The 18,079-nt window shown below is 57.1% G+C and overlaps 1 protein-coding gene across 1 annotated transcript in view; it reads right to left on the reverse strand.

The window, feature by feature from the left end:
• Positions 1 to 17,773, reverse strand: part of Megf6 (multiple EGF like domains 6) — an 87,404-nt gene extending 69,631 nt beyond the window's left edge. The window contains exons 1-3 of the mRNA XM_055615351.1: positions 17,499 to 17,773; positions 14,632 to 14,766; positions 10,164 to 10,273 (exon numbers count right to left, since the gene is read on the reverse strand). Of these exons, the coding sequence (XP_055471326.1) occupies positions 10,164 to 10,273; positions 14,632 to 14,766; positions 17,499 to 17,617 (364 nt within the window). The 5' untranslated portion in view covers positions 17,618 to 17,773. The remainder of the gene's footprint in view (positions 1 to 10,163; positions 10,274 to 14,631; positions 14,767 to 17,498) is intronic.
• Positions 17,774 to 18,079: the final 306 nt, after the last annotated feature.

Genomic DNA, 18,079 nt, shown 5'->3' on the forward strand with positions numbered 1-18,079 from the left:
ACACACACACACACACTCACACACACACACTCACACACACACACTCACACACACACACTCACACACACACACACTCACACACACACTCACACACACACACACACACTCACACACACATACACACACACACACACACACACACACACCAGCTTCCCATCTGTGACTCCTCACGCTCTTGCCCTAGTCTCTCACTTCTGCTCCCAACTTCACTCACCCTCCCACTCTGGAAACTCCTCCTGGCCCTTGCCCACTCTTCCTGGGCCTCAGGCAGGCCCACCTCCACCCAGAAGCTCTGACACCATCCAAGTTCTGTTGGTCAGCACCACCACCCTGACCACTGGTCACTCCAGTGCAAGCCTCAGAGACACACCAGATCAGCCAGTCTCTCACAGGTGAGGAAACTGAGGCCAAGCGGAGCCCCAGAGAAAAGCTTCTTGGACTGAGAAGGCCCACAGAAGGCCCAGCCTTGGTTTACCTAGAGCAAGCCCTGTCACAAAGATGCCATGGTTGCACAAGGCCAGGCGCGATGGGCACAAGAGGGGGACAGTTGTCACTGCAGCGCCAACTCCCAGACTGAGCACAAGTTTTGGCTTTTTCCTATTCAGTGCCAGCCATGCAAAGCGCAGGTCGCCAGAAGACGCCGGGGTGGACGGGGTGCTGCCCACCCACCCATATAGAGCAGAGCACACAGTAATGGCTCGGGAGGGAAACAGAATGGAGTTGGATCCCTGGGGGGTGAGGATGTGCATAGCTGCTCTGGTAAAATGGAGGATCTACCTGGCCCTAAAGACCTACGCGGGGCAGGACGTCACCTGGGTTCCTTTCCCACCTCACTGTTAGTGCTGGCCAAAACGGCACAGAAGACCAGAGTTTTAGTCCTTCCTGAGTGAGAGGCAGCAGGACCGTTACGGTCACTCCAGCCACCCACCCCTTCAACCTCATCCTTGTTACCAGCCCTGAGTTGTCCCCTGCTTCCTGATTTCCCCCATCCCCTACTGAGGGCAGCGGCAGCCAATGGCTGAGATTGTCACACTGGTCACACAGGTGCTAAGGGCAGCCTGGGCCAGCTGTGCCCCTGGTGCCATCCATGAGCATGCAGAGGATTTGTGCTGCCACCGCCAGTCTCCTGCTGGTGGTGGTCCTCTGCTGCAGGTCGTGCCCAAGGCCTGTCTCTCCACTCCACAGGCCTGCTTTGTGTTGCAGGGGCCTCCCAGGCTTCTGCAGACAGGCTTCCCGGCAGGGAGCAGTGAGACAATGCAAAGGCTGACTTGTGGTGGGGGATGGGGAGGATGGCAAGAGGGAGGGAAGAGGCCAAGGGCACAATTCCTGGGGACCTCTCCCTGCACTGCCCACAGGCACCACTCATTCAAATGAAGAATTTGGGGGAACCAGGAAAATACAGCTTTTGTTTTCAAAACTGGAACCAATTATAATTGAGAGGTTAGTCAAATATCCCCAGCTATATGTGAGTCCAGGTCTGTGACGCCCAAACCCAGCTTTTAGAAGAGAGCAGGCAGACTGTGGGGCTGGGGACGAGGGCGAGACCATCCCAAAGCAGAACTCACACACTTGGCCCTGCCCGGCACTCAGCCCCACAGGCCCTCACTCAGCCCCACAGGCCCTCGTCTACACTGAGCACGTTCAGGCCTCCATACCCAGTTCAGCACAGCAAAGCTGGCACACCTGGCCGAGCTGTGGGGCCCTTTCCGCTGCCATCATCTTCCTCAGAACAGGGGTAATTACAAGAGACCCTCAGGACCAGGCCCGTCAGTTACTCATGTCCCCCTCATGGGACAAGGTGGGAAAGGTTCGCTGGGTACCCACCTGAGAGTTGAGCCCGCCCTCCTGTGCCTCCCGGCCATCTGCCTGCTGTTCTGACCTGACGCCACCAGGCTCCCTGCCTCAGGAGGTGCTGCAGTGCACAGACAGGGAGTTAACGGGGTGGGAGGCGCCCCAGCTAGGCAATCGTCCCCGTGCCAGGAGAAAGCTCCGGTGCTGCCGCCTCCTGCAGGTGAGCACCCACTGTGCTCCGCAAGCCCAGTAACTCATGGCTTCCTAAGGCTGCCTGTTCACTTTGGTTTGTCATTGGGGTAGCTGGAAAGAGGGGGCAGACATTTCCTTACAGATCCCCAGAGAGGGAATCCTCACAGCCACCCACTCTGCATCCTTGCCCTACACGCTCACCCCACCTACACCCTACCTTGCACACTCTAGCGCACACCCAGCCCCTCAAACTGGTCCTACACACCCATTCCTGTATACCCTACTCTATCGCTAGCCCATTCCCCCACCTGGCACTCCCTAGCTCTAAGCAACCAACCTCTGCTCCTCCCAGGAGAGGAGTCCACCCCAGCTTACCTACCTCTCAACGAACACAGCTTCAGGTGGCCACTAGGCCACAAAGCTGACCACAAAGAGTGGCCAAAAGACCAATCTTTCCTGCACAGGTGCCCTGACGCATGAGGATTCAGAGGTGACGCAGAGACAGCCAAGCTCACAGCAAGGGAGGCCCGGGATGGCGAGCAGTGCAGCTGCTATTGGAAATGCCAAGTCCAGGGCCCAGGGCCTGTGAGTACACTGACGTCCACATCAGGATCTGAGATGCCAGTGGGCAAGGGCCCCAAGTCACCCATCCTGAGAGAAGGGCACATACCGTATGTGGGGAGGAAGGATCGGAGGAACCGGAGGGGTCGGGGACACACAGGAGAACATGGCCCACAGAATCAACCATCTGGGACTCATGGGAGCTCACAGAGTTCAGGCAGCCTGCAGGGGTCTGACCCAGGCCCTCTGCATATACGTCATGGCTGAGTAGTGTGGTGTTCTTCTGGACTCCTAACATTGGGAGTGGGGCCGTCTGACTCTTATGCCTGCTTGTGGGACCATTTTCCTCCTACTGGGTCTCCTGGTCCAGACATGATGGGATGTTCCTGGGCTTACCGGAGCTTGTGATGCCTAGCTCACAAGCTAGTTTGGTTGATGGCCCAGGGAGGCCTGCTCTTTACTGAGGAGAGATGGGGAGGGGATGTGAATCTAGGGGAGAAGAGAGGTAGAAGGGAGAGACTGGGGGAGGAGAAGGGAGGGTAGACTGCAGATGGGGTGTAATATATGTAAGAATTTTTTCTTAATCTGGTCATGGTGCCTCTTCACAGCACTGGAACACTGCCTAAGACAGGGAGTGTGACAGAACACGTATGTGCACATGAGCACATACAAGTGAGCACACGAGTGGGTGGGCATCTCAGCGTGGAGAATACGGCAGTTCACCAGGGTGGCCTTCGGTCAGGGCACACGTGTGTGGGAGGAGCCTGAGGGGGACTCTGTGGTCAGGTGATCTACGCTACCTAAAGGAACGAGCAAGAGGAGGTCACAGCAGCACAGCAGGGCCCTTTGGGAAGGTCCCTCGACCGTGTGGAGGAAGAGAGGCCCGGGTCCTGGGAGCTGGCATATCCAGTTCCCACACAGGGGAGCAGGGCTGACAGGCGGCCAGAACGGAAACAGAAAAGGAAAAGCAGAAGCTAGCGCAGGAAGTGGAGGGGAGCTGGAGTCCAAATGGCCTTCCTGCAGCTCCTCTGGCATACCCCTGAGAAGCCATCCAGAGAGACCCAGATGTCCCAGGAGAAGATCCACAGTGGCCACCCGCCTGATGCTCCAGCAGCCGGGCACCCTTGGCGGTAGGTGGCACCCTCGCCAGGTCATCCCTCGGCATCCAAGATCAAGTGCCAGGCTGCCAGGACACACACCAGGGGCACACACACCAGCAACACAGTGCCTCCTGGTCCCCAGCGCGACAGGTGCCTCCACCTGGCCATGAACTTTCCCAAGAAAATGCCTGACATCTTTTCCGGACAACCTGACATGTCATTTCCCATTTCCTAGCACCAAGGAGGCAGGTGTGAGTGGCCAGGAAGGCCAGGACCTGAGGAAGCCTGCATGGCCACAGTGAGCGTCCTGCAGACTGCAGTTGCCTGAGCAGAGTCAAGAGCCTGAGGTCTCTTCCCCCAGACATACAAAGCACAGGCAGGGACCAGGGCAGGAGAGGCCCCGGCGTCCAGCTTCTTGGAGGTGGAGTAGATCTGGGTTCCCTTTCCATCTGCTCCTCTCTCCCTTAGCTACTTTGGCCACACTCCAGCACCTCTCCTGCCTAGGCCCTACACCAGCCCCCCGCAGCCCAGGCTCCCACCTACTGACTCCGTCTGCCCAGTGTTGAGAGCCTGCACCATGTGGCTGGTTGAATGACACCCAGCAAAGACTCTAGACCTGTAAGGGACCTTACAATGTGGACTTGCTGGAAAATGGGGTCAGCATCAAGACGGAGATGATAGACTCTGGTGTCTCCTACACACACTGGCGTGTCCCTCGCACAAAGCGGAGTCTAGGTCAGGTCCAGACAGAGGCAGGGTGAGAGCGAAGTGCCCACATGCCACGGGTAACACAGAGCCGGGCACAAGCAGCTGGGAGAGGTGGTGTGGTCGACACGGGCCCAGATTATGGCTAGCAGCCCTGAGGGCTAGTTTTGCCAACTCAGCACAATCCAGACTCCTGGGAAGAGAGCCTCAGTGAGGAACTGCCTGGACTGTGATGGCTGGTGGGCGTGCCCCTGAGGGACTGTCTTGGTTAGGTTAATCGAGGTGAAAGGTCCACCTAGATGTGGGCAGCGTCATTTCATTTCAGGAAAAAAAAAAAAAAAAAAAAAAAAAAAAAAAAGAGAGCTGAGCACTCCCACGCATGCATTCTCTCTCTCTCTCTCTCTCTCTCTCTCTCTCTCGCTCTGTCTCTTTCTCACTCTCTTTGTCTGTCTCTCTCTGCCTCTGTCTCTTTCTTGCTCTCTCTGTCTCACTCTTGCTCTGTCTCTTTGTCTCTGTCTCTCTCTATCTCTACCCCTGTCTCTCTCTCCCCCATTCTTCACTGTGTATGTAACTCACTGCTTGGAGGTCTTGCCTTGACCTGTTTGCAGTGAAGGACTGTAGCAGGGAATTGGGAGCTGGGCAGACCCTGCTTTACTTAGCTTTCTATGGCTGTGATGAGACCCCAACCTGAGGAGGAGAGGGACTGTTTGAGCTTACATAGTGGTTCACACAGGCTAGGCGTCTAATCCATGTGGGGCCACCTGCCCAGGGGTGGCACCGCCACAGAGGGCTGGACCCTCCCACCTCACTCATGAGTCAAGAAAATGCCCATGGACCTGCTCGCAGGTCAGCCTGATGAGGGCACTTGCTCAGCTGAGGCCCCATCTCCGTAGATGACTCTGGCTTGTGTCACACTGATAGAAAACAAACCAGCACAAACCCTTTATGCCCTAAGTTCATTTTTTTTTTTTTTTATCTTTGAAAACGAACCTCTAGCAGGGTAAGATGCTGCAGGACGCTCAGCTGCCTCTGCTGCCCCAGCCACAGGAGCCCCCCCCCACCATCCCCACGCATTCTGTTAACTCCTGCCTCGTTCCCTGGTGCTGTACCTCACACCCACTATCCGCCGGGACTCCTACCAGGTACACACACCTGCACACCTTCACACGCAGACGACCATGGACCTGGGCAAGGCTTTCTCCAACCGCTCCAGCTCGACCTGCCTCCCCCCACATCTGCCATCACACTTCTCACTCAAGAGAACTGCCCACTCTCCCAGGAGGCCACGTGCCCCGCCCCATACTTCCTCTGTGCCATGGCAACAGTGGAGTGGCTTGCCCACACTGGTAATTACCGACACACGCACTGAGGCACTGTGCGCCATGATCCTTCGGAAGGTGCCCGTGGCCTGCAGTGAGACACACTGTAACAGTCTGTCTTGGGAACCCAATAGATATCCTACAGAAAGCTGGCAGCCCGAGGTATCTGTTAGATGCGAGCTTGCCTAACATGCACAAGGCTTGACCCTCAACACCACACAGACCAGGCATGCCTGTAATCCCTTTGACTTAGTAGATGGAGGCAGGAGGATCAGAAGTTCAAGGTCATCCTCAGTGGCATAGCTGTCTGAGGCCATTCTCGGATATACCAGATTGTCTTCAAAGGAGAGCGGGGAGGGAGAGGAGGAGGTGGCTCACAGCTTTAAGCCCAGTATCCAGGAGGCAGAGGCAGGAAGATCTCTGTGAGTTCAAGGTTAACCTGGTCTACGTGGTGAATTCCAGGCCAGCCAAGCCAAGGCTACAGAGAGAGAGAGAGCTGCCTGGACTCTCTTGCAGAGGTCTGTCACAGTAGCCGTCATACCCCACGGAGCTGAGGCAGCTCTTGACCTTTGGGCTCCTCAGCCCACACTGGGTCCAGCCGTCACAGAGAGTGGAAGGGGGGTCATAAGCTGGGGCTTCACCCCAGGAGGTCTCAGGGACTAGATGCAGCGGGATTGGGGTCAGTTGCTGAGGACAGGCACCGTGTTGGCTGTGACATACACTCCCTCCTTCCGTGGAAGGCGGAGAGCGCCAACACAGGCTCTGAGCAGCTATGGTTTAGACATTAGGAGGGTCGGAGCAAAACTTGTCACCTAACAAGAGTGGAGTTGAGAAACAGGAAGCAGAAGGCAGAACAGTAGGAAGGGGCACGGGCCAGCCACACCCACATTACAGGGCTCTGGGAAGCTGACACCCCACCCAACACTTTTTCTTTCTGGTCACCTCCCAGCCACAATCTCATAAATGGACCTGGGAGAAATCACAACCCCATTAGCGGCTTCCTGCCATTCTCTGGCCTCCATCACTCCATCGTCCCCTGCACAAACAGTGCCAGGCTGAATGAGCCCCCTCAGAGACACTGTCCTCCTACAGTTTCCAGGTCACATGAAGCAAGGAAACTTCACAATGGCTGGGGAGGGGCTGGAGGTGATGGAGGAAGAGGAAGGCATACCCCAGCCCTTGAAATAAATGAGCTTCTATCTCTCCTGCATGAGGACTTCTGACCTCAGCTAGTTCTCACTGGTCCTACCTGGCACGCTGACTGGGAGGGAACTATGGGCAGTTGCTCATGTTCACACCTGACAGAAGGGAGTCAGAACCTCTAAGGGCTCCAGGTACTATGAAGAGCCCGAGACTTCCACTCTAAGGCGGAAGCCCTCTCCACCTGCACCTGCCCTGGTCTCTCACTGGCAACAGTGGGAAGCTTACAGCAAAGCCGGAAGGTGGCTACTCAGGATCCCTAGCCCACAGGATGGAGGAACGCAGAGCCAGGCAGCTTCAAGGGAGCCTCTGCGAGTATCTGAGCTCCACAGACCTCACAGACAAGCAAAGAGCTAGCCTTAGCCGCTAAGCCACCATGGCAGGTAATCCCCAGACTTCACCGACGGGAAGCCACAGCTTGACACAGATCCGCCTGAACCTGCACCTGAACCCTCAGTAATGTGACCCGTGTGCTCTCACCCCCACTGCTAACAGGTATGTGGACCTCCTTTAATAATGACTGGACAAAGTGGGCGCTACCTGAGCTCCTACTGTGGACCCTGAGCAGTGTCCATGAGAAGTCACTCATTACACCCGAGGTTCTGAGATGGCCTTTGTCACTCTTGTGACAAGCCAAGGTCCTGGGGGCTGACACGCCACAGGTCACAGATCAGGGAGGGAACTAACCTAGGGTAACGCTATTTTATTTGGGGTATTTAAGCCTTTATTTCCCTTCTACCAACTCCTTAACCCTAGGTGAGAGAGGGAGGAGGTTAGTGGAGAGATGGGTGTAAAGCACTCTACTCTCCCGGCTGTTTAGGTGGTTTCTTTTGGATCAATACCAATCTCCATCAACAGCAAATGCAGCAAACAGTCTCCTCAGTCTATCCACACCAATCATTTTTCCTGTGTCTCTCCAGGCCACCACGTCGTCCATCTCTGGTCTCTCTAAACGGCCACCCTTACCCTTCCTGGGCTCTCACATTTATCCCCTTCAGTCCTCAACCTCTCCGTACTGCACAAGGCAGGCCAGGCCGGTACCAGCTGGCAAAGACCAGGCCCCACACGGGGCAATTATCAGCTGTGCACAAACTAAAGCCCAAACTAAAATCCCAGTCTTGGGATTAAAACAAAAATGTATTTACATAACATAACTGAGTTTTTAGGGAAAGCAAAGCTTCTGTTACGCGGGTCTTCTTGCCTCCATTGCCTGGCTCCCACAGGGTGGGTATGGAGACCCTTAGCAGCTACTTATCCCACATTTCTGCCTGCATCAGACTGGGGTCACGGTACCACTCCCTTTATCCTCGGGGTCTCTCCCATAAAACCAAGAGGAGCCCCAGGGCCTGCCTGGAACAACACCCCCACTACAGGGCCTCAGAGCAGCGGGCACGGCGACCCCGAGGCTCTGACTCACCACATACTGCCAGCTCCTGAGGAAAGCGTGGAGACGGAACACAAACTTGACGTGGGGCAGACACCACGACCGAACCCTGCCCTGCCAACCAGCCACCCCGGAATGCTTGCCTCTGCTTACACCCAGCCTCCCCACCAGGCCACGGGCTCCCCAAGCTGGCGCTGTCCCTGCCAGGTCCCCCAACAAGCACTGGCACTGAGTAGCTAGTGTAGAAACTGGTGGACAAAGGAAGGAGTCTGTGGCCACCAGGAAACACTGGGCCTGCAGCCCCGAGGGAGGACACAGGCCCAGGGTCACACCTCCACCAGCCCTCAAGGATGGGAACCAGACTGTGATAAACAAGGAAGGCCCGAGCATCCGGAGACAGGGATGCTGAACCGTAGGCTCTGCTGGGACCATTAAACAAACAAGGTCACACGCGGAAGCAAAAGAGCTTCGTTGAAAACAAGCTTAGAAACAACCAACTAAGGAATCGCAGGCTCTGGGTGGAGCTCCTGCGGGGCTCGCTGGCCAGAATCCACTGCTTCTGCCAGCTGCCTAGGGAGCCACCTGAGCTCCCTAAGGTTCTACGAGTGGGCAATGGCCATACTCACAGCACTGCTACAGACACTCCCTGTCATGATGACCTCCCTGCCCACAAGAGCCAGCACCTGTGCCCTGATGCCACCCCACAGCAGGGAGACAGCCAGCCTGTACAGGAGGATCAAGCCTGGCTTGGCCTGCCTCTGCCCACTGTTACCCCGGGATGTTCAGCAGACCCCACTCATGACTCAGAGGAGACAGGCGGCTACAGGCTGCCCTGTTCTCCTTCCACACCGTACCATCTTGCTCCAAGCATCCCCACAAAAAGCTGTACATTAGCCCTGTCCCCACTTGCCTCCCATGCAGCCATGCTCTGTGCTTCTCCATTGTCTCATTCCATTATTAGCAACTTCTCTGGCAGGCCCAGGGAACCCCCTCCTCAGAGGAGAAGCCCAGGGGCCCTAGACATTGATGCCTGTGCCCCATTATAAGCCACAGGAAGCAGGAGACACAGAGAGGAAGGAGATACTGGTGTCAGGCCAGAACACCCCAACCTGAGAGAGTGCTGGCCAGCAGCCCAATCTTGTCACCTCCAAGCTGGCCTCCTGTCCTCTCCCTTCTTCTCTCTTCCGGAGGGTGACTCATTTCCCTCCCGGAAAAAAATCAGCAAGCATCCCTTCTCCCTTCCCTATTTCTCACTAGAGTTCATCTCAGGATGAGCAACTAAGTCTCTAATGGTGGAGATATGAGAGAGCCAGAGCCCACCATGCTTAACCTTCAAGGTAAGGAGTGTGAGTCCCAGCCACCCCAGTGACGTCAGGGATGACCTCTTCAGAGGAACACCACTCTTGCCTGGGGGCCAACTGTCTTCGCATCCACCTGCCAGCCACTGTCTCCACATCCACCTGCCAGCCATCTGTCTTCACATCCACCTGCCAGCCACCTGTCCCCACATCCACCTGCCAGCCACCTGTCCCATTTCTGCAGGCCAAGGCCTCTCCAGCAGCTGCCACAGCCATGCTCCATGGCCAGAAGCCTGTTCCTTTGTCCCTGACATGGCTAGATGCTCAGGTTTGCCTCCCCCTCCCACCTACCCCCGCCTGTATCAGCACCAGGCTAGCTCTGCCTCCTACAGTTGTTCTAGCAGACTAAGCTGGGAATCCACTGGCCCTTCCGTCTGAATTCTGCTGACAGTCTTGGGTAGACAGAACTGGAGGTCCGTGGCTGAGGGCAGGGTCTCGGAGTACAGAAGCCATGGGCCAGCCACCGGAGAGTCGAGGCCAAGCACATGCTCCCCATCACACATGCCTTGGTACAGAGATGGCCCGGTACCAGCTGAGAGAGGTGGACACTCACCTGAGAGGCAGCCTTCCTGGCCAAGCTTCTGGCTCCAGCCGGGACAGCACCTGAACACAGTGCGGGCCTCTGTGGTGTACACCTGCCTGTAGCTCATATAGTACACAGTCCTGGAACATAAGAGACAAGGTGTGTGATCATTACATCATCCCGGAGCCAGCACATGGGCTCTCACCACACCGAAGATAGGTGCTTGTCAATGCCAGGTAAAGAGGCTAAAGTGCCCAGGGAACTGGTATCCCACATACCAGTGCCCAGCTCCTTCTGTCTTCCAAAGTATCTGCCTTCTTCACAGGGTCAACTAATAGCCCACAGGGTCACTGGAGGCTCCACTCTCCCCAGCTCTAGTGATGACCAGTAAGACAGAGAGTGGCGGCTGCTGGCTGTCCGCTCCATCCACTCTGTCACTTCTGACACTAAGTTTGAGCACTGACCACCCCAAATCCATGCCCACCTATAATGGACTTGACTAGGGAACAAAATCTGTTTAACCTATAATCACACGATGGGGTCACACTGGGAACAGCGAATGGCATCCTGCTGAGACTCCAACAAGGAGAGCCTGAGTGATGGGGCAACTGACCCCTGAGATAGGCCTGACAGGACAGCTGGCGGCCCCAGAGCGGGCGCCGGGGCAGGCGCTCCCTCTGAACCTCACCCCATACTGCTCTTGTACAGACACTTCCAGGTTAAGCAACTGGTTTGTCTTATTTTTATTTTATGTGTAGGGTGCACATACATGTGTCATGTACATGTGAAGACAAGGACAATGCTGAGTGTCTTCTTCAATCTTTTTTTTTTTTTTTTTTTTTTTGAGTCTCTCACTGAACCTGTAGCTCACTAATCGGCTACACTGGCTGGCCAGAGATCTGTCTTTTTTTCCCTCTTTGGCACTGGGAGTACAGGTGTGTAATGCTATGCCTAGCATTTTTAAAATGTGGGTTCTAGGAATATGAACTCAAGTTTTTACAGTTGTGTGACAAATAATTTACCAACTGAGCCATCTCCTCAGGCCTCTCCAGAGCTGCTTTTAGGCCTCCTGATTTGTCAGCATTTGTCACAGCGGCTCTAGGAAAGGAACACAGAACTTACAGCTTGGACCCTACAACTGTGGAGTCTGTGTTTGTAGAGACAGACTGCAAAGGCGACACAGACAAAGAGGGATCAGAGGCAGGGGGAGGAAAGAACAGGCAGAGAGAAGTTGGTGACTCCAGCTTCCTCCAGCAGCCTGCAGCCTGCTGGGCAACAGCCACAAGGTCCAGGACCCTCGAGGCTGTGTCTGCAGGTGACAAACCAGGCTGTGCTCTCTGGGGCCAGTATACGGGAAACCATGTGGCCCTGGGCTCGGCCCAATAAACAAGGCTGAGGCTGCTTCCCGGAAGCGTGTGTTCCTGCACAGACTCTTCACACAGAAACTCTGGGAGTGCCTTACAAAATACCACCTTGGCAGGACATGAAACCACTTGCCTGGACAGAAACCGACCACAGCGTGAACAATATTTGGCAGGAGCGGAGCACTAGAGCCTGGCCATCGTAAATATTTATCCCCTTGCCTGGGCTGCAGACAGGCTGGGCTACATGGGGCTCCCTGGACACTCCTCTACAAGGCCCCTGAAGGAAGAGACTCTTGGTGAGGCCAGGCAGCCATGAGAACCAAACCCAGCTCCCCTTCATATAGTACCAGCTCACAGGGGCTCTGCACGTAGGGATGGAGGCTTCAGAGACCAGAACAGAAACTTGCTCTGGCTATGTCAGAATGGAAGCCATAGTGCTCATGAGTCTGGGCTTTCCAAGAGGGGCATAGACCCCCTGATTTGAATGCCAGCCATCTTCAATTCCTCCTACTTTCCTTCTCTTCTCAGAGTGACTCTTCCCATGCCCCTCAAAGAACCTCTTCATGTAGCCTGGAGAGCTCCCAGCCTGGTGGCGTGGTTATCTATCTGACCTCTCAGGAAAGACTCTCCCACAGTGAGACTCTGAAGTCCCCCTGGCCTCTCAGGTATCAGTATATCCTCACCCGTTACTGATGAAGCCACACACCAACACCAAGAGCTCGTTATCTAAAGACAGGAGCCACCAGGGCTTGGCCACGTGTGGGTCCTGGCCTAGGCAGTCACCTTAGCCTCAGCCAGGTCAATACAATACATACCAAGTCCTTACCCTGGTCAAGCACACTCAGACTGAGAGCTGGCATCCTGAGTGCATCCTGGGATGTCTGCCAGGTAGGCCACACAAGAGCTGGAGAAGGTCCCCCAAAACACAAAACAAAAACCTAGAGGCTAGAAAAATGGCTCAGCAGGTGAGAGCACCTACTGTAGAAGCAAGACGACAAAAGCTCTAACCCACAAAGTCCATGTAAACAGCGTGGCTACACGTACACATAAGCCCAGAACTGGAGGAGGGGGTGGGCCAAGGAGCGCGCTGGTCAGCCAGCCTAGCCAAGTAGCCCGTCTCCAGCTCCTTAACCAAAGAAAGAGTGAAAGACAGAAACAGAGAAACCCTCCATAGCAGCACGGTCACAGCGTGGTCAAAGCCTGACGTGATAACGGGAAGTGATGTCCCTCAGGGCTTGGACACCACAAGGGGCTCTCACACTTGGGTGAGTTACAGGCTCAGCCTGCTGTAGGGCCAGTGAAGCTGAAAATAGAGCCCACTGGCAGAGCCCACTAGCAGAGGCCACTGTGCCCCACCCCCTTGATGCTGACGTCACTCCCATATTCAACACGGGTGCCACTCAGGCCACGCTTAGATTATGTCCCATTGTGTGCTCTGCTCATGAGCCTGGGAAGAGAGACAAGGCCGGAGGGCTCTGGGACCCAGACATGGCGAGGGGGAACGAAGTGGTGTCCACTGGATCAAGCACTTTACAGAAAGGGGTGTGGCTGAGGGATGTGCTGGGGCCACCACAGCAGGCCAGCTACTGGGAGAACTTCCCAGCATGCCTATGTTTGCTGTGCACTGGGAGCTGAGGGGAGCGTGGTTGCTGTGTATGTCCTGACCTCCACGGTTGGATCCCTCCTCCTCCATAGGCACTGAGGCAGAGGGGGGAAGGAGGAAAACAGGCCAGTGTCCAGCAAAGAGGATGGCCTCAGCAATGGTAGACAGCTGCCCACCCACAGGGCTTTGGTCCCCACCTGGAGCCCAGAACCCAAAATGCCACCTGGGACCCCTACCCCACCTGGGGCTGAGGGTGGGTGAAGGGCACCAGATGCCTTGAGCTGGACAGTATGATGGGGATCTCTGGGCACAAGCCATCTTGAGAGATCCAGAACGCCCTGACTCACACTACACCAAACAGACCATTGTCCCTGCCTACTCAGCAGCACTCTGCCCTCCCCCAACACAGCCAGGAAAGTGTGGTCCTCCCAGACAGTAGGACTCTTGAGGATACCATGCCAGGAGGCTGGAGGTCATCAGCCCCTTTGGAAATGCTGCCACATCCAGTCCCTTCCAACCTATAAAGGTTGACGGCCACAGAACCTCCAGCTTCAGGGCCTCAGCAGCTTCCACCTGCTTCCAGAAAGAGCATCCTGCACAGGCTGTGGACAGGGAAACACAGCCAAGAGGAGCAAACCCTGCTTCCTAAACATGGACACCCATGGCCGTGTGAAGGCTGGACGGAAGGTACAAAATGTTGACCTCTGAGAATGGGAGCCTTCTCCTTCCCTCAGGGCCCCTCAGTCTCCTGACCTGGCACTCCACGGGAAGGGGCTGTGCTGGGCTCTGCACACCTGAGCAGCATGCCCCATCCAGGGCTGTAGCCCCTCACCACCTCCAGACATCACCATGGTTTGTCCTGGGCGAGGAGACAACAGTCCTTGAGAAAGAATGCTACTGTACTTTTCCCATCTCTACACAAGCCCTATGGACAGCAAACAAACACTGAGTGCTGAAATAGCCCCTGGAGTGCCTAGCTCAGATAGAGCAGGCCCAGGTGCCCCGTGAACCCCAGACCCAAGAGAAGCAGCAGCACCAAGCCCCTCCCCCGAGCACCCCGTTCCTGTCCCCCTCAGACACACACCTCCACCTAGCCAGGGCTGCAGCCAACGCTCGCTTTCCCTTAGCACCCAACCTCTCCTACAGTGCTGTTCTCCACTGCCCAGCTTCCCTCAGGCAGGCCCCGAAGAGGAGAGCTATGCAAAGGCACTCCCTAAGTTTGATTTTTAAATAAAACATTGAGCAATAAGTTAACCACAGGCTTGGGCACTAGGCCCAGGGGTCAGGTGGCAACAACCTCCAGCTGGGACCTCCGCTGGCTGAGCAGGAACTCTACCTTCTGGCCAAGCGGCACTCCTCCCCCACAGGGTCCTCCCAAGTCCCACAAGTGCCCCGCAGCTGGCCTGCTAGAATCTGGGGCTGAGAGTCCATGTGCTCAGTGAGGGGTCTCAGGTGGAGGTGGTGCCCCAGGCCTAGCTGCCTGGCCCTCACTGAGAACGGGTCCCTGATAGATAAGCTCTCTGCCCCGTACCTGCGCTCTTGGCCAACACACCATGCCTGCTGCCCACAGCCCGATCTCCACACAGGCACCATGCGGCTGAAGGCTTGCACACAGGGCTGCCGGTGGCCCACCAGGGTCAGCTTCTGCTCTGCACACACGTGTGGCCTGGAAAAAAGGACAGTGGCATTCAGCTTCTCTGTTACCCACAGCTGGCTGGCGCCAGCCATGCCTCCACACCTGTGCCAGGTGTCCAACCATCTTGTGCCTATGCCTCGGTAAACTGCCCACCTGGCAATCACTCTGGACTCCAGAGCAAGGGGGCTGAGAAGGGATGGTGGGCCAGCATCTTCCACCAGGATCCTGTGCTGCACAGGACAATTGCCTCGAAGAATCTTCAAGGTAGGCAGAACTGTCTGTCCCCTTCGGGCAGCCCGGGAGCTCAGAGTAGAGGGCACCCGCAGGCCTTGGTTGGGGCTTAGGCTGGTCCCCAAGTCCTAGGCCCCAGAAATGTTCTCTCCATGCCCTCCCTCACGCCTGCTATCTCAGTGCTCCCTGGCATCCTCAGACTACATAGGGGTAGGTGGACATGACCCAGGGGTCGGGATGGGGAAAAGCAGAAATTAGTAAATAGAAAATCAAAGATCCAGCCACTATCCAACCATACCCAAGTCAGTGACTGTTTTTATGTCTCCAAACCCACTCAGCCCAGAAGCCAGCCTGGGGAGCACAGAGGCAGTGCTGAGCAGCCTGAGACAGCCCTCCTGGCCTACCAGTAGAGAGGGTATGCCCTGGTCCCTCAGGGTACAGGCTTGAGTGCGCCTGGGTATGGTGCCATTGCCTGCTGAACATCTGCAGATGGCTGTCCTGTTGGCTTTCTCTCCCATGGCCGGAGCCTCCTCTCCACTGGTGGGCCAGGAGGGCTGTCTGTCTCAGGCTCCCTGAACTGCCACTCTGCTCCCAGCTGTAGGCAGCTATGCGCAGGAGGACAATGCGCCACGAAAATTCAGCTGCTATCAGTGCTGAATACGGATCCAAGAGGTGTGGCAGCTGTGCCAGGCCCTGCCAGCTAGTCAGAACTCCCCAGGAGGGAAAGACAGAAGGCAGAAAGGATCAGCCAGGAAGAAATATTTTCTACGCTGCCTTCCCTGCGCCCCACCCTGCTCTTCTGAGTTTTGGGGAGCTGAGAGCAAACCTGCAAGGTCACCTCTGAAAGCTGGTTCTCATGGCTTCCACCTGCTGCCTGTTCAGCAAATTAAGCGGCTCCTTCTACAAAGCTCAGCGAGATATCTCCATCGGTCTGGCCATATGAAATTCCCTCAATGACCCAGCCAGCTGGGGCCCCTGCACAGATCCCAAAGAGATGCAGGTGTGGGGAAGACAGCCAGGATTTTTGGCCAACCTGGAACTCCGACCCACCCAAAACGACAATCTGAGAACAGAGGCCTATTGGGACACAGAGGGGCCAGGAAGTGGGCGCACAGGCCCCAAAGATGTAGCTCCCACTGCAGAAAGGGAAGGCAGGCTCTGGAAAACACATCAAGCAGGAAGGGACAGGCTCTCCTGCTACCCATTCACAGCTAGCTTCACAGCTAGCTCCAAGCTAAGGCTTCCTGGGCCCAGGTGAGCAGGACCCAGGCAGCAAGCCGTTGGCTCCATTCCCAAGGAGATCAGCAGGAGTGGACAGAGCCTGGTGTGGGCAGCCAACAGTTCCCACATGTGCCTGACTGCATCCATCTGCCCGGAAGGACAGACATCAGGAAGCCTGCGTCTGCAGCCCCTCTCAACCAGAAAGGGGCAAGCAGGCTGCAGCCCTAGCTCACGATGCTGACTGCCAGTCATTCTGGGGCTGAAGCTCCCTTTGGGCAAACTCACAGTTAAGAGGCTGCGGAAGACAGGGACACAGGTTGCTTCCATTCATGGGTGAGAAGCCCCCAACTCAGATCCAGCTCTCCTTAACAATGACCACAAAGACCAACGCAAGACCCAGGGTGGAGGTCCTGAGGGAAGCTTGTCCTCTCATTTCCCCAGGAAGTCACAGCTCTGTCCTCAAGGCCAGGTACCTGGTGGCTCTATCGGCGCCAGCCCTGGACGAGCAACAAGTCTCTTCTGTGGCCCAAAGGGTGCCCGAGTTGGCAGAGAGGAAGCCCCAACTCCGGCCTGAAGGGGCCCTGGCCCCAGCCCCCGTCCACTCCCCACCTCCCCAACCGCCTTGCCAAGTTTGCAAGGCCCCCACCTTGCATCCTGCAGGAAGGGCCTGGTGGGGGCGGCAGGCCTCTCATCCAGGCACCTCGTCCATTTGGTCTCACTTCGCACCAGTTTTCCTTTGAGGCCAACAGAGGGATCGTTTTGCAGTTTGAGAGAGACCGCTAACCGGCCTGCTGGGGAATCATCTTTCAAAATTAAATCCGTCGCCGCTGGCTCCCTGACCCTCTCTTCCTGCCCATTCTAGTGCTGAATTCCTTCTCCCGCGGCCCCAGAGTGCACGTGTTTAACACACAAACCAGTTCTGGCAGCCCCCTCTGGGCACCCCCGCCCCTGCGCAGGCCCCCAGACCCCAGGAGACCAGCTTGGGGAGGAAGTGGGACTAGGCTGCTTCCTCTCCGCCGCCTCCAAGCCGGCTCCCCAGCTGGACCCTGCGCGGCAGGGGCTTGGATTCCTCACCTCTCCAAAGTTTGGCATCCGCCTAAGTCTGCAGGACCCTCACTGCAGAGGCGGGAACCGGGAGGCTAGTGGGCCTGAGGCAGAGCCGAGGGCCCCAAATTCAACCTGGGACCCCGCGTCTAGACCATCCTCCTCAGTTTAAGGCAAAGAGCCCATTGTTCTGGGGCCCCAGGGACAAAGCCCCGAGCCCTGTGGGTCAGCGTCGCCTCCGGGGCCTCGCGACTCACGCTACTCACATGCTTGGCTGCAGCGGGCGCGGGGGGCGCGGCGGGGAGGCTGCAGGCACGGCGGGGAGTAGCAGAAGCGCCAGGGCCACCGTGCGCCAAGCCGTGTGCACCTCCGCCCGGACAGGCATCGTGCGCGCGGTCGCGCTCACGCTCGGTCCTCGGCTCTCCGGCTCACAGGCGGCCGGTGCAGTCGGGAGAACCCGTCTTCACGCGCGCCATGCCCAGAGGACAGCGGAGCACCGCAACCGAGCCGCGCCTGGGGCAAGGCGCGAGGTCCCCGCAGGTGCGGATGGTGCAGCCGCCCCGAGCTCCAAGACCTTCGCGCTCCGCTCCGCGCGGCCAGGCACTAGCCAGGAGTGATGGAGTGCGGACTCGGAGCGGGACGCCCCCGACGTCAGGCCCGCCCGCCGCCCGCCGCCCGCCCCCGCCTCGACCCCAGCCCCCTCCCCCCCCGCCCCCCGCCCCTCTTCGCCCCCCCCCCCAGTCCAGGCCACGCCCGTTCCGCCTTCGGCCCCGCCCAGACTGTCCCAATAAGGAGAGCCCGCTTCCAGCCCGGAGCCAGGCCCTCCTCTCCTCCGCTCCTGGTCCAG

This window comes from Psammomys obesus, unplaced genomic scaffold (genome assembly GCF_907164565.1).
Source record: "Psammomys obesus unplaced genomic scaffold, mPsaObe1.curated_primary_1811, whole genome shotgun sequence".
Taxonomy (NCBI): domain Eukaryota; kingdom Metazoa; phylum Chordata; class Mammalia; order Rodentia; family Muridae; genus Psammomys; species Psammomys obesus.